Below are 25,110 nucleotides of genomic sequence, written 5' to 3' on the forward strand. Positions count from 1 at the left end.
AGCTTGTGTTTTGAGATCAAGCCAACATACCCTTTTATGCAAATAAACAGAAAAAAATGAAAGAGAGATTAAGGATTGACTCTTATACTCACGGAATGTTCTATAAAATTCTTCAAGAGCCAGGTGCTTGTCAGAGTTAAAATCATCGTATTTCAGTAGATCATACAAAGTGCAACCTGAAAGATCCTTGCCCAATTCTTCCTGTTTTATCACCTGACAAGAAAATTATAACCATACAATTATATCTGTATCTTAACAGTTCTATAGTATTATTAATGATATGTAATAATCAGTTAATAGATCATTTTAAGTATGCCATTTGGCAAAGAACTGAATTTTAAAAATCTCCCTTTCAGTTACTAGACAATGATCTTTAACCATTTCAGAGATACAAAGTTAAGATAGACACTTAGAATTTGGTCTGAATATTCTAATACAAAAATCTCACAGCAGGACACAGAAAATCTGGACATTAAAGGATATTTTGTATTTCCTTCATGGACTTTGCTCCATTTATACTGAGTCAAGGACATACGTGGAGAGTGCCTCCTATGGCTGAGTGACCTATGTCAAAATAAAACAGGGTTCTTTCCCAACAGAACAAGTGAAATAGTCTGTTCCAACTTTGGTCCTTGTACTACTTATGAAAAACGGAGTTAGTCTGCTTTTACTCCTCTGCCTGAACTCCTCCCCACTGGAAGCGAAGCTGTTTGGGAGTGTGCATTAGCTCTGTGGTCACAAAGGAGCTATTAAGCAAGTGACTGTCTCCAGGAGCCAGATAGAATTAATGCACTGACTGATGATGAAAATCTAGCCACGTGTGGGTAAGGAAAATCATCAAACTGTGCTCTGTCCTATGGACTGAGGCTGTAGCTTTTTTATACTCCATTGCTTTTGAGTATTGCCTGCCACATAAAAGAGTTCCCCCCAATTTTTCTAACCTTCCTATTCATTCTGGGTAGCAGTATAACTGCTCCACGGGATTTCATGTTCTCCCACAGACAGAGACAGTAGTTCATATTGCTTAGAGATGGGCAACACCGTGCATGGCTTTTAGAAGGGTAAGCAGGGTGATCAGAAAATGGGTTATGAATTCAGCCAGCTCTGGGTTCATTTCCTGCGAATGCCACCTAACAGCGCCATAATTTCTGGCAAATCACTTAACCTTTCCTCAATTAGAAAAAGAATAGTGACATCTCTCTCTCGTGCTTGTAATAAAGATCGCACAAAAACATACACACTCATACATGTATACATACATATAGTCAGAGGCAAGACAACAGACAGAACACTCTCAGAAAGAACCATTCAAAGTTAAAAATAATGATTTATATATAATGTGCTTCTTATTCAAATAATTTACTATAGATTTTCAAACCAGCATGTGCTTGTTACAGTGGTGCATTCACAATGTATGACTGTTTCTTTCAATACAGCAGTATGTTTCAGAATTTCTTTGTTATATCAATGACAGATTTGTGAGTCTAATTCCTAAAGATTCTCAGATGTTTCTGAGCTATTTTAACCCTTTTGGAACACCTTCGTGTTAAAAGTTCACGTGCAACTGAACATGGTGACCTGTTGAGACAGGTCTAAGGATGGAGCTGAGCATAGGAGTCACTAGAATGCCCCGCCCATCTTTAGCCCCCTGAGGAAGGGAACACAATGTCAACGTATGCATGGCTGCATTTAACTTTGACCGTGTAATGCATTCTCTATTCTTAGACATTGTATTCAAATGTCATTGATTAAGCTGATAGTTCCTGCTTTAGAGCAGGCAAAAAAGGCAAAACATTTGTCTGCTTCAATTGATCCATATAAATAGATACTGTTGATCACAAGAATTAAACCCTGCACATGAGGACAGTCCAGCTGGAGGGATTACAAAACTACCTAATGGCTTTACCCGTCTCTCCTACCAACCTAATGAGAAAGCAAATACTGCCTTTCTACTTAGAAAGCAACAGAGCTCTGTCATTCTCCATCTGTTATTTGCTAGAGCGTGGAAAATGACCTTTCCTGGGTGGGAGGGGAAACAGTGTATTTGATGTTACCTTACCTTCCTAAAGATCCATAATGCTATTGTGGTTATTGTGGGATTCAGAAATACCAAGATTTGGTCAGGTATTTTAATAATATTTTTAGTGGATTTTATCCTCATACATTTTTGTAATGAGATAAAGATGGAAGAGAAAGTTGGGGGGAAGGCTGTCATCATTTTCTACCTCATATTTAATTCTGTTTTAATATTTCATGCTAATTAAATCATGTATGAGGCCAAGAGAACAACTCTCTGTTTCCTCAATGCTGGCTTTGGCATAAGACTAGCTTGATCTTGACTTGATCATGATTATAGAGCATAAGCTGGGTAGGCTATTTTAATGCATGCCCTAGAAAAACTCATGGTCTGGCTGGTGCCCTTGCTAAAACCCTGTTCATCTACATCAAACCATGCCCGTGTACAGGAAAGAAGTGGTGCCTTCCTTCACTCATCAATATTTTAAATATGTGTTTTCCTCATTTATTCCATTTTCGCCCAATGGAGTAGCCTAGTTAAAACATAGTTTCTCACAAATTCTTCTCCCCTGTAAGTTCCTGATGGAACTCTGGTATAGCCGTGGGTGTTTCTCATGAGGGAGGTACTTTCCCATGCTTTCAACAGCATGGAAAAATTCCTTTAGATATCCAGAGTTTTGATAGCCTTAAAAGGATGAGTATTTTACTGTTGGGAAGAAAGCATGATAGAAAATCTAAGTAGATTTCTTTCCCTGGTATATAGTAATGCATTAAGCATCTTTTGACACAGGGGATTTAAACTTGCAGGACTTTGACAATTCCCTGAACTTCTTTCATTTTCTGTCTGGCACAGGTTTCAAAACTTCCCACTCTTGGCTTCTCACAACACATACGGTACTTATTTTGAACTAGTAATTTATGGCAGGACTAGAGTCAATGAATATTTTGTCATTTTGTGTCTGTGATGATACTTCAGTCTAGTAAGCTGCTTATAATTTTATGTTTTCTGTTGTAGAATATTGAAGACACTTCCTGTACTTAACCAGGGTTTCAGGAACTTGTTAAGACTAAAGAGATATTTTATTTTTATTTTTTAATCCTGACTAAAGATCAAATAGCATGAATTTAGGGCTCCAAAGAAGTTAAAGTTACTGTGACAAGATAAAAATATCAGCAGAATGTATGTCTTCAAGGGAGCTCAGAATCACAGATTTCAAGAGTGGATATATTTAACACTAGCATAATAGACCTGTCAAAGTAGCATGTGGGACTGTAATAACTTGAAGATGATTCAATATTTTGGTGCTATCTTCTTTTTGTTCCAAAACAGAAAATTGAAAAAAAACCCACAAAACCTGTCCCTCTCCCAAATAAGCTATTCTCCTTAGTATTATTTCACATTCATTTATTCCATCACCCATTCGACAAATTGTTTTTGATTGTGGACTATGTGACAGACATCATCATAGGTCCAGAAAACAGTGAACAGAGAAACATAGGAAAATCCCTCCCATGTGAAACTTACATTCCAGTGAAGGAGTAGCAAAGAAACAAACAAGTTAAGCCTAGAGTATGTCAGATATGATGAGTTATCTAATAATAAGTAAGATTGGAAAGAGAAATAGTAAGTGTCAGAGGTGGGTATAGAAAATTGTCTCCCTGTATAGAGATGCATGAACATTCAATTTACAGAGATATGGAATGACTTGGAAATCCAAGATTATCATGCTGACACTCATGCAAGGTATAATACACATGAAATTGACTTTGATGGTCTCAAGGCAGGTCGTGCTGATAAGACTATGGGTAAGGGGGTATAAGAGGACCGAGGAGTGGAACCTGCTAGTTTTTTTGCCCTTTTCTTTCTTTTTCCTTAATGGACACAGGAGAGAAAGGCAACTGTGAATTCATGGATAGACACCTCATTCACATGTTCAAGTTATCTGATCTATTTCTTATCCAAACCATTTTTCTCAGATTAATGATGACCATGTCAAAGTCTCAACAATCTTAGTGAAATCAGAGCTCAGGAATCCTCTGTTTTAAAGCAAGCAGATAACATTGGTGAAGTTGAGACGAGGCAGATATAGTCACTTTCATCCTTGACAAATGTGTAGATTTCATCAAAGCCTGAGATTCAGAAAACAATAATATTCCTTTGATAGGAAGACCCACCCCCGGGCATTAGCTGTAAGCTTCCCGTTCACACTCAGTATGGGTTAACTCCCCTACTGCTTGCGCTGAACGCCTTCTTGTGCATTTCTCTTCATCTCTCTTCTTCCTTTCTCTCTCCCTCTTTCTTCCCCCTCTCTTTGTAAGCTAAATAAGCAAAGAATTACGCTGGAGCTGGAAATAAATTCGTAAATAAGAATGACATCATTTCTGCCTCCATGCAGATAATGTGCTAGAGAGGATGAGGGGAAATGTGAAACGTGTAATCAAAAAATTAAATAAACAAGACAGTTAGTTGTCAACAGTGCTCCAAAAAAGGACAAGAAGAAAGGACAGGGTAAATAATTAGTATTATACTTGTTTAATCATATGTAACTGATGCCATCCTAAAATAGGTATATTAAAAGGAAAGGATGAAATGAAAATAATTAACATTAACAGATTAGAAAGCATTCAGAAATAATATAAGGCTAACATCACTTCTTTTGAAAGACCAGCTGAAGAGATGACGTTATTAAGCTTCTGGTGAGAAAAAAAGTATTTTATTTTTAAGGCCTTCCATGTGGCTCACAGGGCATGTTCAGAGAACACGCACGCCAAAATTTTAAATCCACCTTCACACTCTAAAGGCACTATGCTACAAATAATAGGTTTATACTTTAAAAATAATTTCAATCTTTCAGATGTATGTTTCATATTATGAATAGCATTTTTAAAATATTTGAGATGAGTAATATTAGCATAAACAGTTATTTATTAACACAGGAAGAGGTCAAATGGAGTCAAACATTAAAACTGATTAAGTAAGAACTGGTACCTATGCAGTCACCCCAGGTCTGGGTAGTGGAGTAGAACCAGTGAGGGGGCAAAATCCTCTGCTGGGGCACATGTTCAGTAGAAGCCAAGACTTTGCAGAGGGAAGCCCTTCTACTAGGCGAATATGCAGTAGAAGCCAGATGGAGAGGCGGAACAATGAAGCATGCACAGTAGGAGTTAAAATATCCTTCCTAAAGAGGAGCAGCCTAGCCTGGGAAAAAGTGGGGAAAGGATTGAGTAAGATAAGATCAAGAAACCCAGAAGATCCAGAAAAACGTCTGGATAGGGTGAATCACCAACACAGTCCTGGGAAGACCCAGGAAATTTGAAAGAAAGCCTACTTCTCCCAAGCCCAAGGAAATATAATCAAAGCTTAACAAAGGCAGGAGTTTCTAGCTCTTTGCAGCACTTGTGGGACAGCTACACAGGCCCACGTGAGCCAGAGGGGAATGGAGACTGACAGAGACGAAAACAGACTACTGAAGCTTCAGATACTGATTCCAGGCTGACAGCACAGAATTTCTGACCCTGGCCCTTCTCTTGGGCAAGATGGGCCCAAGTGCAGGCTTGTGGCTCTGAGGGCTGGACTTCTTCCACAGCAAGACACAGCGAAGCTGCCTGATTGTGTAGGAGGCAGTGTGGCAGCCTCTCAGAGACATCTGTGTCCTGAACACCCTTCCACAAAATCTTGCCACTATTTCTGAAATCCTCCTACACTCGAGTGTCCCCCAAATTCACTTTCTATGACTTAGCCATAACCTATTTCCAGACCAGTCTACCTCTGGCAATAGTTACGTTTCCAAATATAATTGAAAATACTAGTTTTTAATTGTAGCCCTGAGTCGCACCTAAATCAACAATTACCTTTCTGTGAGTGCTAATTGTTGCTGTTATTATTAGACTGAAATCTTTGGCACTTCAAAAGAAACTCCCAGCATTACTGGGACCTATGTACTGGTGCTGCCAGTGCCTTTCCAAGTCAAACACCTTGTTTCTCTGGCCTTATTCTGAATACCCGATAGGTTCATGGACTTTTGAAATGTTAAATAGGATTAATTAGTATAGCATTTTCTGGAAGCTCTCGCTTATTCTTCTCTATCCATAAAAGCGCATACTTATTTGTACTTAACTTGTTTCCACTAAAATAGCTTTTTATGTATGGAACAAAACAGTTTTTTATCAATCTCAGAGTGCTAAATAAATATGCTGACTAGACATTAGAACCTCTTTAAAAATCTATAAAAATGTAATAGGCTTTATAAACTCAAAATAGAGATTAAGCATCCATTCCCTATGCACATTCCCCATGTAACATTTTTAATAATTTTAAAAGAAAATTGTTATGTACAAAGGTTGCAAAAACACCTTTTCCATGCTCATACTGTTGGCTTAAAAATGTGTAGTCTTACTTGTTCCTGCTTTTTATTAAATTCTGTAAATGTATTTACATATGGTAGTCATTGAGCAAATGGTTTTTTAAGTCAAATATGTATAACATAATAATCTAAATCCTGTGAACAAGTAGTTCTTTTTATTATTTTAATAAAGAGTTGGCATGTATGCACATTAGGGAAATATTTCATTTTAATATGCATTCCTAATGTGAATCGGCTAATTAAGATGACAAAATCTAAATGAAGAAAAAGCTAAATCAATATACTCAATACAGATGCTTATTTAAACTCAGAATCATGATTGAATGACTTTGCTTACTTAAATTCTACAAGTGTTATTTTAGGAAACTGGAAGAGACCTAAGGAGCAGATTTTCTAAGCTGTTAGTGCCATTCCCCGCCAGAACCCTGTATTTCCTGCTTTTAAATGAATTGAATAAAAGGTCATTAGACCAAGGCCGCTCTGATGAAGAAGTGCCCATGTAAGCAAACCAAAATCTGAGCCTCCAAATGCCTCAGGGTTACTAAATCAAAACCTAATGGCAACCAATCACAAACAGCCATTTGGTTTAAACTACAGCCAATCAATGATCTCCTTAGTTTGTGTTTGCCTTTTTTTCCATAAAAGTTTTTCCCCAACTCCCCTCTTTGGAGTGCTTCTAGCTATTTCAAATTTGGTTTTCCATTTTGAAAGATTTTTTGTTGTTGTTCAAATAAACTCTTAACAATTTAATATGCCTCAGTTTACCTTTTAATAGTGTCAACAAGCTCAAAGCAGCCATTGCAGCCAACAATGTCAACCTGTGTATTCTCTCATCTCACCCTGAGGCTCAAATAAGTTGGAACACAATGCAAGAAATGGTTGCATTCTCCTCTAAGAACAATCTGGACAAATTTCTTTGTGCTTCATATGCTGGCTAACCTCTGAGACCCTACGAAATCCAAGTCTGCTCCCATGGTGGTACACATCTCCCAACCTGACCCAATTTCTATTCCTTCCCAACTCAAACCCATCAAAGTGCCCTCTGGAATACTGCTCTTTGATCAGGAAATTCTTTTTTGCTTTCTATTTCTTATAAAAAACATGTTTTTTACCATACTGACTTTTAAAAAAATTCTGGCTGTCTCTTAAGAAAACCATTTGTCCAATAATTTTAATAATTGGAGGATAATTTTCTCTCAGACCCATTCTATCCCAGTGCAAAGAAGGTGATAAATAACTATATGCATCCCTATTGGCATTCCTTGATTATTTCCTCTTTTGCAAGCCAGTCTTAGATACATAGATAGATAGATAGATAGATAGATAGATAGATAGATAGAATCTACTATTTGAATTCCAGCTACATGATTCTCTCCTGTTCTAATCCCATAATTCATGAATAGATAAAGCTCCTGATTCATGATATGTCTGTCCACTTTTACTTACTCTTTCAATATTCCCAGCGACTGCAATATCCAAACGCAGAAGAGTTCTCTGCTCCCTTTCCTAATGAACACTCTAACTTTTTCTCTTCCAATGACCTTTTCCCACAAGCCAGCCTCCCAGGAGGATCTTGTTCATAGCTTAGATTATACCATCCTGAAATCTCAACTTCAGGCCTATTTTAGGAATATTATATGTTTAAGACCACAAATGCTCTGTTATGGAGCTGAGTGCCTGCTCACACTAGTCATCTACACAACACTTGGGGAGATACCAGGACGCCCCAGTCCAGTTTGTGACCGTGCTTCAAAGAAAGAAAATCCTTTAAATGTCTGTGGAGACTTTTGCAGTGAGCTATTATTCTATGAGATATGCATTGAAAAACTCAACCAATATTGCTACAAGAACAATTTCCACTGAAGCAAGTGTTATTAAAGCTTGGATTTCACAGTAGACCAAAAGAACGTGCTAAATTCTTACTGTTGGAGAATACAATTTGAAGAGGGCACAGAAAGATCCAGATAGCATAAATGAACCTCAGATACCTATTTAGATTTAGAGAGTGGAAGGAATGTAGAACACCACATAAGCAATTTTTCACACCTTATCACAATGGCCCTCAGGAAAATCCAGGACATTTGGTTCTGTCTTTAACATACAGAGTTGGTTACTAGCAGAGATGATTCGGTTCAACATCTTCATTTCGAATGGGATCCATGCAATATGGCACAGATTCAAGAAAAGATATAGGGCTCCCTAGAACTGAACACAATGTCCATCTACCTATTTATAGTAAAGAGAGTATTGGCATTTAAAAACAAAAATGCACTAAAAACTACCTATGATTGAAATCTCATCTTTGTCACATAGTAGTTAAGAGACTTATATGAAAGTGGAGATAACAATACTCTGTTTATTTCTATTAAGAAAAAACAAATTTGATATCCCACTCCACCCTCCCAGACAACTCTATATCCAGGGAGACAAAAATTATCAGCCAAGGGATGAAAGTGGGCCTGGTAAATATTTGAGGAATGTAAGAGATATGGGATTTTACTGTTTTACAAATACATAAAATATGTCAGAAGACAGATGCTGGTGAATTCCGCTGGTCTCTAGGACTGAAGATATGGTTCCCCCTTAAGGAAGAATGTGACAGACATTGGTTTCAGATATTCTATAACTTGCCATTAGTTTTTACTAAAGGTAAATGTTGGCAAGTGTGAAACGTGATGTAGATAATTACATTAGTAATTACATAACTAATGTAATTCCTCAGTTATGCAAATTGAAGAAGAACATATAAATTAGAACCTTACTGTTATAAATAATAAGGAATTTGGAGTCCCAGATGAAATGGAGGGATTGAAGTTGAGAGATAGACTTGGAGATGCATCCACGGTATAGGAAATTCAAGGCACACCATGGACCAAATTATATTTTAATTTGTGATTCATGGAATATGTAACATAAACCCAACCTCTGTCTCCTTATACATTTTCGATGAAGTCCACATTGCTTTTTGCAAATGAATATTTGCATATGCGTGTTGTATTTGTAACTCAGAGAGAACTGAAAAGGTGAAAACTGACAAAAGATATTACTTCATCTAATAGATATTGTATTTTAATATAATGGTAGTATCATTACTACTACTATTACTACTAATGTTACTTAACTCAGTTACTATAATATTTTTATTTCGTATAACTTAATTTTGTGGGAAAGAAAAAACTGCATTAAAGTAGGTATTTTACATACTGATATTTTAGCGTATCTCTATAAAATAAATATAAATATAAAATTCTTTTTTATGTTCACTTCAATTTAACATTATATGTGTAAAATCAAAGACACTAAATATTCTAGGAAAAATGTCCAACATCACAGGTTGCAGAACAACAACATTTATCTTTCCCTGGGATATAATTTGGGATTTAACTACACTCATGCTAGCTTTATCAGGTAAGTAGGTGGGTACTTCAAATAACATGAGCAAAATAAATAACATGTTATTATTTATTTTTTCTAATTTCTTGGAATAATCAAAACCATTACTCCTCTTTTGCAAGACAATTTTTTTTTGCATTGTAAGACTTGGCATCAAGACTTTTTTCATGTTTAATAATGTGTATATAGACTTTGGGTCATAATGATTGCTACATAGTGATATTTGGTTTGGTCTCACCTACTATCCTACTCTAAGCATTAGAAAGGTACAAAGGCTGAGCATAATAGAAATACTGAGCAATTACTCATCTGCTAATCTAGGCCCCGGGGCCTTCTTCATTTTCATTGTCATTGTCATTGTCATTGTAGCATCCTCACAAATGTTAAATTTGACCATATAACTTTGGCGAAATGGGACACCATGCTTTCTATGTGCTAGCCACGTTTCTAGGAATCTTACATATTCTAAGTAATATAAAGATCGCATCAAATTTATGCACTGGGCACTATTTTCATTGCCAATCTATAGAAAAAGAAGCTGAGACACAGAGTTTAAGCAACTTGCCAAAAGTCACAAAGGTAAGTACTAAAGATGTGATTTGAACCCAAATTTTATAATTAAAGTTTTTAAGCATTAGGCCATGATCATAAAAAAAAGAAAACACTTTTGAAAAATATCCAAGGACTTTGTCAATTTAAAGCCACTCAGTCTTTTGCTATTTCAACATTCTCTTTTGGCCTTTTGAAATGCATATTTCATCTTAACCTTTGTTGATTTCTCTTCAGTTATTACCTGCTTAAACTCTTCCAAGTTCTCAATTATCAATGGCCAATCTGACAGTGTTCAAACATGAATTTTATCAACTTTCTAAAACACGAGGCTTTGAAAGTCCAAAATTTTACTTTGTGATAAACTTGCGTTTAGTTGTTGGATATTTCCAACACACAAAACCCAGTCCCTGACTGGAGGACTAAATGCACAGTTTCGGCAGTCACATTAAGCTGGAGTGGTGAAAAGGTGGATGGACTGGATCTGTTTCTATAACAGATCAGTTATATATTAGCAAATATTTTTTTGCTATGACAAGTTGTTAACCCTGACAGTAAAGATTCTACTCCCTTTATCTACTGCTTTTTATTGTGTCTTTTTCCTCTCAACTAGACAGGCCTCTAGGTTCTAATTTACTTGAAAAACCCACTGGAGCAACACCAGCATATATATTCATTATGTCACATAAGAATAGAATGTGTGCTGTCAGTTTTCATGTTGCACTTATGAAGCCTCGAAGCCAAATCATGTTCTTTAATTTTTACTTGTCATTGGCAGTATCTTAGGTTACATATTACATTTTCTGCTGATAATAGGTTGTAAGTTATTAACAGCCACTATTAAGACCCTTTCCTTCTTTACTCTAAGTTAAATTTGTTGCAAATTTCATATTAAATTATGATATATGTTTCCAAGTTTATGAGTAAAACACATATATATTATTGGTTATAACACAACATATAGATTCTCAAAAAGCACTTGTAACTTAAAAATGCACAAGTCAGAATCAATAACTGTGCTATGAATAGCTAGAAATTTATTTGATCTCCTCCAGGGTGCCTGTTATAATCTTCTGCTCTTTTCATAGTTGATTGCTGACAGATGAGATACTAACATTTCCACTGTACATTGGGGAAGGAAAGAGTGGAATGAATACAGAAGGAAGTCAGTAAAGATTACCTCCCCAGGTCCTTTCTTGCATGCACCTCATGGGTGGCCAAGATATTAATGGATTTCTGAAGATAATTACTGCTCTCACATCATAACTTTCAGATGAACTCAAAGGATGGTTTTCATACATAAAGCATGTTCTTATCAAAGATAAAAAACTAAACTAAACTTTATAGCACATGGGCTTTTTTTAATGGTTGAATCATGTTCTTCCAAAGATATTTTGAAGTCTTAACCTCCAGGGCCTCATAATGGGACCTTTTTTGACATAGGGTTGTTAAAGATGGAACTAGGTAACTTAAAATGAGGTCATGTCAGAATAGAGTACACATTTTCCAGTATTGCTGTTGTCCTTTTTCCATCCTCACCCAAGGACATTTTTATCCATTGCTTAGAGACAGAGAGAGAGAAATAGAGAGAGAGAAAGGAGAAACATCAATTGGTTGCCTCTCTATGCATCCAGATTGGAGACCAAACCTGCAACCTAGTACATGCCTCGACCAGAAATCAAACCTACGACTTCTTGTTCTACTGGTCTATGCTCCAACTGAGCCACTCCAGCCAGGGCCGAGTGGTGTCCTTGTTAGAAGAGGCACAATGATGTAAAGACAGATGCACAGAGAAGGCAACGTGCTTGTGGAAGCAGAGACTACTGATGTATCTATCAACCAAGGGATGCCTGGTGCTACCAGAAGCTGAAAGAAACAAGAAAAACCTCTCCCCTTAAGGCTTCAGAGGGAGCATGGGCCTGCCAACACCTTGATTTTGGACTTCAAGAGACTGAGACAGAGGTTGCTTGAGCCACCCAGTTTGCCATATTTTGTTATGGCCACCCTGGGAAACTAACACAAGTGTGAATGTGGCACAAACTTCAAACAGGTGGAGGTCAAGGGCTGCCACAGCCATTCTAGAATGATTAGCAAATTCCCCTTTTTCCCGCATTTAGATGTGGGTATTATAAGAGTACCTAGATTTGGTCAGTTCATGCTTTGTACCCAATGAATAATTGCAGTGGTGGAAACGTTAATAAGAACTGAAATACTATAAAAATAAAAGAATAAGAAGTAAAAAACAGAAACAAAGCACAATATATTCAAATATGTCAGACACACACAAATCAAGGTGGTGTCTTCATTATAAATTCATTTTAATGTAGTCGTTTCTTAATATTACTATAAAAATAAAATTCCAAAGTTTCAATCCTGAAAAATAAATCATAAGGTATATGACCATACAGATACCTTAATTATATTTTTCTATTTTTATCCTAAAATTCCATAATTCAGTTGCTAAAATCCTAGTGCCTGGGACTTAGTAACTGCTCAATAAATTTTAAGCTGAATTTAAAAAGATAATGAAAATTATATAGATTTTAATTAACTGGAATGGCAAAAACTATAGTCAATTTGCTCACAAGGTCACATTAATATGAAGTCTCCAAATTAAGTTACACTGCTCTAAAACTTGGAAATACTTGCATGATAGGGCCGATATTCTGTAATGTCAGATTTTTTAAAATAAGCCATAAAATAAACCATAAAAGATGAGTGGTATAATGTTATGGAAATAGACTATTGATTTTTTTGAAAACTAAATTAACTGCCATACACAGCAGCAAACTATACTTCAAGATACAACATAAGGATAAGTCAGCAAAATTCTTTAGTGCTATCATCATTTTCCTAGTCACTCTAGACTGGCTTTTTTTCTCTAATAAAAACCTGAAACCTGTATGTATTTCTGGAGAAACCATGTGTCCCTTATTTTATATTTCCAGTACTATCCAGACTTCATTTAGATTCTTTAATCTGATCTCACATTTACTTCAACTGGCCCATTTGTCTTAGTGACATACACATAAAAGTATTTCTGTTTTTCTAAATGGCCCACATAAACAGCTTTTGTTTGTTAATATGTTGTCTTTACTAACAAGTTTTTTACACGTATCATTTAGAAGACAATTTTCAAAGAAATGGAATTTAATAATGGGGACTCCATATTAAATAAAAATTAAATATTTTATTATTGATCCTTGATTATTGAAAAAGTACTGGAATGGGATGTCCATGATTCAATAGCCTCTTAAATCATTTTTCTTCACACAATGTTATATAAGTGCTCAGTTGTTGGTCAGTAGTTTCCTTGAATACTAAATAAACAAGGTTTTATTGACTTACAGAAAATTAAACATTACAAAGTCTCCAGAATATACCTGAAGATATCTTATAAATGCAATAAAATAAAGCTGGTAGTTCTTTTATATATTCAAAGTGTAGACACCTGTTAGCTACTCTTTTTCAAAACTGTAAAATGTAACATAGTTGCTTGAAATTAGCATTGCGTATAGAGCAGTCAAGTTTTACTCTAAAAAATATTATATGCCCACACTCTCAAATAATATAGATTAAATATACATTTTATCAATATAAAATAAGTTCATATAAATATAAATAGTTTGTATATATGATATTTAAATAAGTCTCTTAATTTAATTACCAGCCATACCTGAGTGAGTTCATTAATATCTATAAGTCCATTACTGTCAGCATCAAAATATTTAAACATTTGATCCACCAAAAACTTCTTCCGAGATGCATCATCATCATCAGGATTTTCATTTTCTTGTGTAATATCTTTTTGATTTTGCAAATCTAAAAGCATGCTTTTCATCTTGCTGTATTCGGGAGCCTTGCAGTTCTCTCCTGTAACAGAAGAACTACGTTATTTTCAAAGCAATATTGTTGAAAATGAGTCATTTATTTTATTAATGTTAACAAGCTGATATCTTATTCTTTGTACATAGTTTTTATGTTTCTACATTGCATATTTTAAACTTTGTGCATAATTTTTATGTTTCTGCATTGCGTATTTTAAACTTTTGCAGGAAAAAATGGGTTATTTTTATGGCAGGAGAGAAAATTTTCATCTTATCAAACCTAATAACAACATATTTACTGTGTATTCCCTCTATGCCAAACCCATTGGTTCTATGAGGGACATAGAAATTCATGATGATCCTGGCTGGTGTAGTTCAGTGGATTGAGCGTGGGCCTGTGAACCACACGATCGTGGTTCGATTCCCAGTCAGGGCACATGCCTGGGTGGCAGGCCAGTTCCCAGCAGGGGACCCACGAGAGGCAACCATACATTGATATTTCTCTCCCTCTCTCCTTCCCTTCCCCTATAAAGATAAATAAATAAAATCTTTTAAAAAAAAGAAATACATGATGGCTCTAAATAGCTCCAGTGTTTAAATACATTATCTTAGTTCGAATCCTCACAATGCATCCCTATATTGGTAGTTTCACAGAATTTTTAAAGATATTTTATTTATTTGCCTTTAGAGAGAAGGTAGAAAGAGAGGGAGAGGAACATCAATGGGTTACCCCTCTCACTCCCCCCACGTGGGATCCAGCCCACAACCCAGGCATGTGCCTTGACTTGGGATCAAACTGGTGATCCTTCGGTCCCTGGGACAATGCCCAATGCACTGAGCTTCACCAGTCAGAGCTGTAGTCACAGATTTTGAAGGTGAGGCACAGGAAGATGAAATGGCTTACTCAAGACAAAGGGTTAGATGGTGATGAATTTTGCACTTAAATATGTATATCTGGCTCCAACATACTGTAGCATATTGTCAATTGAAAGTATTCTTTTATATTTGGGTTTGTTTTGAAGAAGTTCAGTATGTGTATATTTACATTTTTTGACATTTCATATTTTATTGTTGTTCAAATACATTTGCCCCATCTTTGTAAAACTTTTTATTAACTCTATTTATAATGTCACTAAGTTCATACAGTATCCTTCTGAAAGTCTTTACTTATTTTCCAGTATCCATTTATCTCTCCTTTTAGAGCACATAATATAACATGATATATATTTGCATATTATATCTTAAAGATTTAACTTTTCAAATTTCACCCCCACAACAGAAGTATAAGTTTATTGAACTAACAGTGCATTACATATTTTCCATACATTCCATATACAACTATCAGAGTAGTGGGAACATCACAGTTAATGAAAATAATTACTTGGCTTAATGTCTTTAGAAATAATTGCAGTTGTTCTAAAATCTTTACATGATTATTTTACAAAGGTTTTTAATTCTGATGGACTCAAATAGTGATGTCTTTATAAATAGTGCATTGAAATGAATTGCATTACTTTAATTGTATTAAAGTCAATGTGATATAAACTACAGCACAGAAATACAGTGCCTAATGTAATTTATAAATAAAAAATAAAGTTGTTATTTTAGTACCTAAAGAGTTTTCACAACATATTTTAGGAAAAAAGCTAACTTTATAACTGTGGTCAAGTTTGACAACTAGAATTTGACAATATCTATAACTTTAAAAGTTCTCTAAAAAATTTTAAATTTCTTTAAAATTTAAGGTTTCTAAGAAGCCTGGGTTGAAAAGCAATATTTAATTTTCATTCCCTTTTAAGACAAAAAACAACCTCTGCCAGAGAGATGAGAGAATATCTTAGTTTTCAAAGACTGAAATGACCTCTGTGGTTCAACAATTCTACTGTTTAGAATTTCATTTAAAAGCTCTCAAGAATTTTGTTTTTTTACAATAGAATATAAGCTCAGCACTGAAGATTAAGTCAATTTTGCATGATTCTGTTCCCAGTAAAGAATAATAACAAGAATATGTTTTTATAATATCAAAGAAATCACTAACAAAGGAGAGAAGTAATAAAATCCAGAGTAATAGGTAGCAATTCTGGTTTCCATGAAAGCAGCACAAAGGGGCCTTCAAACATGTGTGTAGGTATGTGTACATGCACAAAACATGTGTGTGCATGTGTGCACAGGTGGGTGTGCTTTAGGAAGAGAGAGAAAGGTGTGATGAAAAAATGAGAAAAAGATATTAGAACACTCCAACAGCCCCACCCAGAATTTCTGTACTTGACCTTGGATCTGTCTTTTCATTTGAATGACAGGGAGAGGAGCGGCTTTGAGTTTGGAGAAGCTGACCTGTAATCATCAGAATGTTAATGACAAGTCGATGAAAAAGAGAATTTAAATGTTGGAAACATTTTAACTAAAATTTAAAGTGTAGGAAATACAGTTTGGGTTATTGCACTCTAATTTTAGTCTAATCAAATAATGGGATGGCCATGATGCTCTCTCTTAAAATTTTTTGGTTTCCAAATTGTAAATTTCCTAACTCCAAGCATTGAGGAATTGCTGGCAATGTAAGAAGAAAAAAAAAAAAAGAAAGGAAAGAAAAACAATCTTTCCTCAAGGCAAGTGAAAAATTATCTTAAAAAAAAATAGCCCTGGCTGGTATAGCTCAGTGGATTGAGCACGGGCCTGCAAACCGGAATATCGAGGTGCGATTCCCAGTCAGGGCACATGCCTGGTTTGCAGGCCAATTCCCNGATGGCCATGATGCTCTCTCTTAAAATTTTTTGGTTTCCAAATTGTAAATTTCCTAACTCCAAGCATTGAGGAATTGCTGGCAATGTAAGAAGAAAAAAAAAAAAAGAAAGGAAAGAAAAACAATCTTTCCTCAAGGCAAGTGAAAAATTATCTTAAAAAAAAATAGCCCTGGCTGGTGTAGCTCAGTGGATTGAGCGCGGGCCTGCAAACCGGAATATCGAGGTGCGATTCCCAGTCAGGGCACATGCCTGGTTTGCAGGCCAACTCCCAGCAGGGGACTCACGAGAGGCAACCATACATTGATATTTCTCTCCTCCTCTCCTTCCCTTCCCCTCTAAAGATAAATAAATAAAATATTTTAAAAAAAGAAAAAGAAATGCTTTGAATTAAAGACATACATATTCTCTGGAAATGTACAGTAAGCAGTAATAAAATTAGGTAAAAGTGTTTAATTTTTTTACGTATTTTTAAGTAACAAATATGTACACCTGTAATAATAGGTGTACATATAATTAATAATAATAAACGGCATGAAATGCAAGCTTCCTATGTATCAGGAACTTTACACCCATTAAATCACTTAACTCTCACACCAATCCAAAAAGACAATATAATTATCGCCATTTTACAGATGATGAACCGAGGAACAGAGATTATGTAACTTGTTCAAAGTTGTGGAGCTAGAAAGAAACAGAGTGATTTTTGCACACAGGCAATATCCTTCCTATCATTTATTTTCTACTCCTCTTGTCTTCAGAACTGAGTTTTAAAATCAACTTACACATAGAGTCAGTAAGTTTGTCCAAGGATAATTTGTAAAGTGAAAAAGAAATATAATAAACTCAAGGCAATATGGCAGCTTAAATTACAGGTATAGAAAGCAGAACTAGAAAAGGTAGTATTTGAGAAGGGAGAAAGCTTTGAAAAAGTACCGAGGAGGAAGAAACTAAAGGGAAAGGAACTTTTCAAGAAAGACGCTTTGATGAATTGTCACAGAGTTGTTACAGAATGAAAGATAAACAATAAAACATGCCAATTACATTGTTTAAATTAGAGGCCAGGGGTCACTTTAAAGGATAAGTTTAGTGAATACACTCAAGAGGATTCATACTACAGTAGGTTAAAGAGTAAAAACAAAATGAGGATTTGGAAATATTAAATAGTTACTACCCTTCAATAAGTTTGTCAATATTAAAGAAAAAGAACCAGCATTATTAGTGAAGAAAAATAGATATTTAGACAGCATGGCTTCAGCCAAGAATAACATCAAGCAGGAAGGTAAGAAATTTTTGTTTGTTTATTAGCGCGCTCTGGTAGGATTCCTTTCTCAACACTTAATCAACGGGCTGTGCTAGATTAGTGTCGCTAAGGGAAAGACTGTCCCGATTTGCTTCCTGCTTTGGGAGAATGGGAAGAAATATGCTCTGCTGACCCTGTCCTAGACACTGAGAATGAGACAAAAGAGGTCCCCGTGTGGTAGTATCTACATCATCTTTTTCCCATGACATGGCTGCTGTGCTGATTCTCAACTGAGAGTCATTCTATAAAGGGAGTTAAAAATCCATTGGCCTTGTGTGGCCTGGACAGATGCAGAAACTCTGACACGCAATTGACCCCAACCTGTGTAGACAGCAGCACCTCTCCGAGTCTCCATGGCACTGAGGATAATTGCATTTTATACATCTGACAGTCCAACCTTATCAGCTTTGAGTGCTCAAAGGTATAGATTACATCAATTATGCTTACTATTAAGTTTTTCAAAGGCTGTAATTTGTTTCTATCTTTTCGAAATTACACATTATCCTTCCCTCTCATCCATCAGTAAAAAGTACCATTTCCTCTCAACACAAATATATTCAAATCTAAGTATATAAGAATACCATTTTTCTCTTCTAACATTTATAGTTAGAATTTGATTAATCTTATTCCTATCCAAGTTAAAATCTTAAAAATTCAAAGAATAAAAATTGAATGCTTTTATTTTAGTGTCAACTCTATTCATGATTAGAATAGTTTCATGACTGAAACTATTGTTTGTATTTATACAAAGTAATATGTCAAAAATTATATATAGATTTAATGAGCTTATATAAATAAAATTCAACATGGAAACTACTATATTCATATTGTTATAAGTTGTTAAACAGTGTGTATGAAGCAATTAAAATTATCCTGTTTTAAGGATTTTTAAAGATTTAAAGATTTTATTTATTTATTTTTAGAGGGGAGGGGAGGGGGAGAGGAAGAGAGACATCAATGTGTGGTTGCCTCTAGCGTGTTCCTACTGCGAATCTGGCAAGCAATCCAGGCAAATGCCCTGACTGGGAATCGAACAGGTGACCTTTTGGTTAGCAGGCCAACATTCAATCCATTGAGCCACCCCAGACAGGCCTAAAATTATCTTCTTTAAAAGAAGTCTGGCAGAATTTCAAAAAATTTTAACTGAAACATCTATTTAAATCTCAGAATGATAAGGGTGGTTGTAAATTGTTTTGTGTTACATGAATTTTACTACAATGCTCTTATTAAAAAGTATTACAATACTCTGGTTTCTCTTCAAGTCATATAAATCTTTCGCCTTTTATTAAAAAGTATATTACAGATTAATTTTATGCATAAAATTAATGTAAACCTACTATGTTTCAGATATTATTATAATTCTAGAAACTGACTGGAACAAACACACATACAGATACAGATACCACTTTTAAGCTCCTTTGGGTAAATGCCAATGGCTGTAATTACTGTGCTAAGACTATGTTTAGTTTCATATAAAACTGCTGAAGTGTCTTCCAAAGTGGTTGTACCATCTTGTATTCCCATCAGCAATGCATGAGAGTTCCTGTCACTTCATATCTTCACTAGATTTAATGCTTTCAATGTTCTGGGCTTCACTATTCTAATACTCGTATACGGATAACTCATTTATGTTTTACAAGGAATTTTTTAAGCCAATAAATAACTATATTTTGCAAGAGATATTTTCCTTCCCTTCCTCTCCTTTTGTTCATTCTATGATACAATTTTTCTGGCTTTCTTGAACTACTTTAAAAACTATACTTCCTTGGACTTTTAAAATAATTAAGGTTTTCCACAAATCAAGTGCCAAATTTTTCTTTGTTATAAAGAGACCAAGTCAGGGAAAGATCATTTAGGAATGATTTGAAGCCTCATTAAAATAAAATAGAATTTCAGATCATGCCTCACATAGCTGTCTACTCAGTTTCTCAACCTGGCAGAATTCCAAAAGGATGGAGTTGTGCCAGAGACCTGGTCCTGGATCACCTATTGGACCAGCCAGAGGCTTGTCTGTACTTCAGGGTACCGTGATCAGGTAAGAAAGGGAATCAACCAGTAGCTTTGAGTGTACTGTCTCCAGAATGTTTCTCCAAAATGTATGGTATGAATAAGAAAAATGGGAAATATGAAAATAGTACCTTTTTAACTTGAATATTATGACTAAATAGTGATACCATTTCCTTTTATCCATGTCTTTGGTGGTTTTGTCTATTAGATATTTTTTTTCTAATGAAACACCTATTAAAAACAGTATATGTTCATGCTACTTTAATGATGATTTTAAATATCACTGGCTAATTTCTTTATACTAGATATGAAACATTATTATAAAATAATGCATATAATGGTATGAAAATTGGATGCTCATGAAAAAGGTCCTTGTTTGAATTCATAATAGAAAGCCACTGTAAAGCAAAATATAAAGATGGTGTCTAATACAAAACAATAAAGGCAAGGTTGCCCTCTGTTGCGTGGTGCACAGAGGCACTTGGCAAAGGCAGTAAGTGGGGTGACAACCATAAGCACCTCGCTTTTCCAGCCAGACTCCCTAGAGTAGGTTTGTATTCATCAAGCAGTGCGTTCTTCCTTCCAAAAAGACAGTATTTGTTGCAAAATTTTATACTGAGTTGTGTCCACTAGGTGAGTGCCTTTCTTAATTCATGAGAAGGTGCAGTAAAGTCTATGGACCCTTTTTGAAGTGCATAGTAATTTGAAAGTTCTTTTGAATCCAATCAATCAAAATGTTGAGTCTTCAGGAAATAATAAAACATTGATATTTTTGTTTACTGTATGACCTTGTAAATATTTGTTTTTAATCTCATAATACTAATTTTGAATGATACTAATATAAATATATTATGAAAGTTTAAATTCTTCTTTAATCTTTTTATAATTAAAATATTTTATGATTTAAGTTATTTTATGATTTAAATTATTTTATGAGGATGTGCATAATTGCTCATCTTAAAGACATCTGATAATTTTGAAAAAGTAATATCTCTCCATTTTAATGCTTACTTAATTCAATCTTTGATTGATTTGTCTTAACCAAAATATTATTTCATAGAGAAAATGGATAATTTATCAGTATATTACATTTTTATTGCTGATATCTTTCTATGAAATTGTAGCGTAAAGGAGTAACATAACAATTCCTTTCATGACAAATTTTTATTTAAATGTGCACATAAGAATTTCAAATATTTGTGGCTGTAGTCGTCCTCACCAATACTAACTCTGCTGGAGACATGATTTTGAACTTCCCAGCCTTTGGAATTGTAATAAATGAATGCTGCTTATAAGACACCCAACCTATGGTATCTTGTTATAACGGCCTCAATGGACTAAGTTAATTATGGTAATTGAGTGATACATTTGACCTTGTTTCCATAACTTTTCTTTGTGTACACTATTGTCCTTTTTTATATGTTGTCTTTTTTGGATGCATATTATTTGCTTTGTTTTTATTACACCTTTTTCCTGTTACTGATTTGGAATGTATATGCTCTTTCTTTTCTTATTTTAGTGCTTGCACCCATGCATTTTACCATGGATGTTTATTGTAGAAATATATTTTATTCCTGTCTGTGTCTTTGAGAAATCTATTTAAAATTCCTTTCATTAGTGGCCCAACATTTTTATGAGATTACTATTTTATTCTCACTTTACTAGAGTTTTAGGGAAGTGATGAGATAAATGTTCACTTAATCTCAGTTGACTGTCTTCCATCTTTGATTCTCAATGTCTATTACAACTCTCCATCCTACTAGTAGGCGAGTTAACTCAGGACTTTTTATTATTCATTTGATGGTAGCAATAATTTCTTTACTGCCTAAATTATAACACTCTCTACTTTTAATCTGGCCAACTTCAATCTAATTACCATTAAAGTGATCTATAAATTAATATTGTCAGATGTCTTTTCTGTTCTAAGCCTTCAAATAGCTCACAATCCTTTCTACACGAAGTCCAGAAGAAGACATGTAATACAGTCCCATCCCACTAACCTCTTTACATCTACTGTAATTATGTCAGATCCTTTGAAATTCCTGACAGCTGACTGATTATTGGCTGCTCTGTATCTTTCAGCGAAGATTTCATATCATGTGTTCAGCAGGACCATGGTACAAAAAGCATATTGAGGTTGCTCAGTAACCATCATATTTCACTCAAATTGTTTAAATATCCATACACAAAATAAAATTATTATAAATTGGGCACTGCAACATTCTTAAAACTACTTAATAATATTTAGTACAGCACTTAGTTTTCCTAGAATAGTTTGTTCATGTTAATTTGGTTTTACTCAGGTAAAACAGTACTCTTTACCACACTGGCATTATTAGCTATTCTTGCATGAAATCGACAAGTGCTCTCCAAAATTAGGAATTGAAATAAATATTTGGACAAACAACTGATCCATTCAGATGATTAAATTTCAATTTTAAAGTACATGGAACACTATTAGAAAAAAAATTGATTTTAAAACCAAAGGGGGATCCTGTTTTGTAAGTCCTATGTTTATTACAGGATTTCAAATAGATTTTTTAATGAATGCAATGCTCTCAAGAATAGAAAATTACTTCTCTCATAAATAGCAAAGCCTATTTGTTGCTTCATTAATAAAGTATTTTTGAAGGATTTTTCTACCAGAAATGTTTCAGTTATAAGACTGCCAGAAATATAGTTGAACCAAAAATGTAAAAGCAGCACAAAAAAAACATAAAGGTGAGATTTCATTTCCATTTTGACCCTTGATTGTTTGTTATGTTCATCAGACCTTATCAGGTATTAAACTTTCCAAGAAAACATTTTACATTATGTAATAGCTTCCATTACGTAAAGCATAAATACCATCATCAAAGTAAAAGCTAAAACATATATATCCTCCATTGTAAATATTTTAAGTGCCTTATATATTATTCTATATAACACAAAAACTACCTAATGAGACAGATGTCATTATGGTTTCATATTTTGGATCAGAAAACGGTGGCACTTAGAGGTTAAGTAATTTTAATGAGGGTGATACCGTTTAAGCAACAATAGAGCTGGAATTTGAACTTCAGGTGGTTTGGCTAAGAGCCAATGGTACTGACAGCCTGCCAAGCGACAGGGATCCACGTGAGACAATGGTGGCTAATACACAGAATTACAGCCCCCCAGGCCACAAACACTTCTTTTCTAGTTTATAAAATACAGAAATGTATCTAATGAACAGAGAAGAAAACAGTCTTAGAACTAAACGTTTATCAACCTTTATCTAATACAGATATTCTGTTAGGTAAAATTTTGTTAAGGATTAAAAATAACCATGTTCATATAAATGATTTTTAAAAAGCACTAAAATTTATGGGAACATAGTGAGTGGAACCATTTTAAAAATACACCGTCAGTCTACACCAGTGGTATCACTCTGTGGTCCAAAAGCAAATTCTGAACCCCGATCAATGCTTATGAATCAGAAACTCTAGGTGTATGCTCCAAGAGTCTGTGTTTTAACAAACTCAAGTTTTACAGACATTGGTTTTTACTCTCAACAATATAATCCAGTGATAGGGCTTCTTTGGAAATTACAAACAAAACAAAACAAAGTGGAAATTGTAGCGGCAAAAAGGAGGGTGAGATTTAGATTCCTAAGGTAAATTATGATGGACTGTGAAGTCATTACCATGAATTCTAATGAAAAGTTCAAAGGGGAACCTTAGATTAGGTTGGATATTGAGACTATATATTATTAAAAGAGTGTTCTCACCCTGGCTGGTGTAGCTCAGTGGATTGAGCACGGGCCTGTGAACCACATGATCGTAGTTCGATTCCCAGTCAGGGCACATGCCTGGGTTGCAGGCCAGTTCCCTGCAGGGGACTCAAGAGAGGCAACCATCCATTGATATTTCTCTCCTTTTCTCCTTCCCTTCCTCTCTAAAGATAAATAAATTAAATCTTAAAAAAAACCCAACTGTTCTCAATTACCAAAAGCTAAGGTGCCTAGTTTAAAAGCCTAACTCCGATGTATTCGTACAGTAGTTAGGAAAGTGTGAAGGAGTCATTTGATATTTCTATGCCCTAGAATTCTTACTTAATAAAGTGATATTAAAAGCTAATTCATGCATTTTCAAAATGGTTAAATTATATATATATATGAAGAGCTCACCACAGTTTATAGCACTTAGATAAAACCCCTCCACTCCAAATGTGGGGTTCTTCTTTTTATATAAACAGAATATATCACCATAGCTATCAGTACAGTATGAGAAATCAAATAAAAATATTGGTACTCTGCTTACAGTTGTTTTGGGGTTAGATATCAGTGATATGAATTCAGTTTAAAGACATTTCTTTATGATGTTTTGATATTTCAAAAGGTAAAACACATAAAAATGTTTTTGCCCAAACTATTTTGAAAACAGAAGCGAATGGATGTTTGACTCAGATTTCTCTACTATGTCTCCCTATTTTCCACTAGAGATGTTATTCACATGGTCTATATTTTAGTACAATGTATGACTTGCCTGAGTCCAGGAAGAAAATGGGGACGTTCACCTAATGCATACATAAATAACAACCAATCGTAATTGGATGTCTGCCTTTTTACAGTTCTAAAGCTAAGTATTAACATGTTTAATCCTTGCAAATTATATTATGAGATGGTTATTATTTATTTTTCACAGATAGACAGATTTTGTTAAAAGAAGGATGTTGAGTCCCCAGAAGAGGTACAGTGAATACTGGAGCTGAGTTAAGAATCAGGCAGTTAAACTCAGAGCCGTGTGTTGAACCACCGTGCTGTGATTCAAGCCACTTAAAATAAGGATGTTTACAAAGTAATACTGAGTCATAGCCAAAACAGCAATTCAAATATTGACATAACATTCAGGACATCTGTTCAAATTTAGATTACCGTATCATACAGATGTGGT

At 34.8% G+C, this 25,110-nt stretch overlaps 1 protein-coding gene across 4 annotated transcripts in view; it reads right to left on the bottom strand.

Moving 5' to 3' along the window:
• Positions 1-25,110, bottom strand: part of FSTL5 (follistatin like 5) — a 558,399-nt gene that overhangs the window by 244,535 nt on the left and 288,754 nt on the right. For all 4 annotated transcript variants that reach the window (XM_037058318.1, XM_037058317.1, XM_037058316.1 and 1 more), the window contains exons 5-6: positions 13,999-14,195; positions 93-213 (exon numbers count right to left, since the gene is read on the bottom strand). In XM_037058318.1, coding sequence (XP_036914213.1) covers positions 93-213; positions 13,999-14,195 — 318 coding nt within the window. The remainder of the gene's footprint in view (positions 1-92; positions 214-13,998; positions 14,196-25,110) is intronic.

The sequence above is a fragment of the Sturnira hondurensis genome, unplaced genomic scaffold (assembly GCF_014824575.4).
Source record: "Sturnira hondurensis isolate 20B ecotype Veracruz unplaced genomic scaffold, ASM1482457v3 Scaffold0010128, whole genome shotgun sequence".
In the NCBI taxonomy this organism is placed as follows: domain Eukaryota; kingdom Metazoa; phylum Chordata; class Mammalia; order Chiroptera; family Phyllostomidae; genus Sturnira; species Sturnira hondurensis.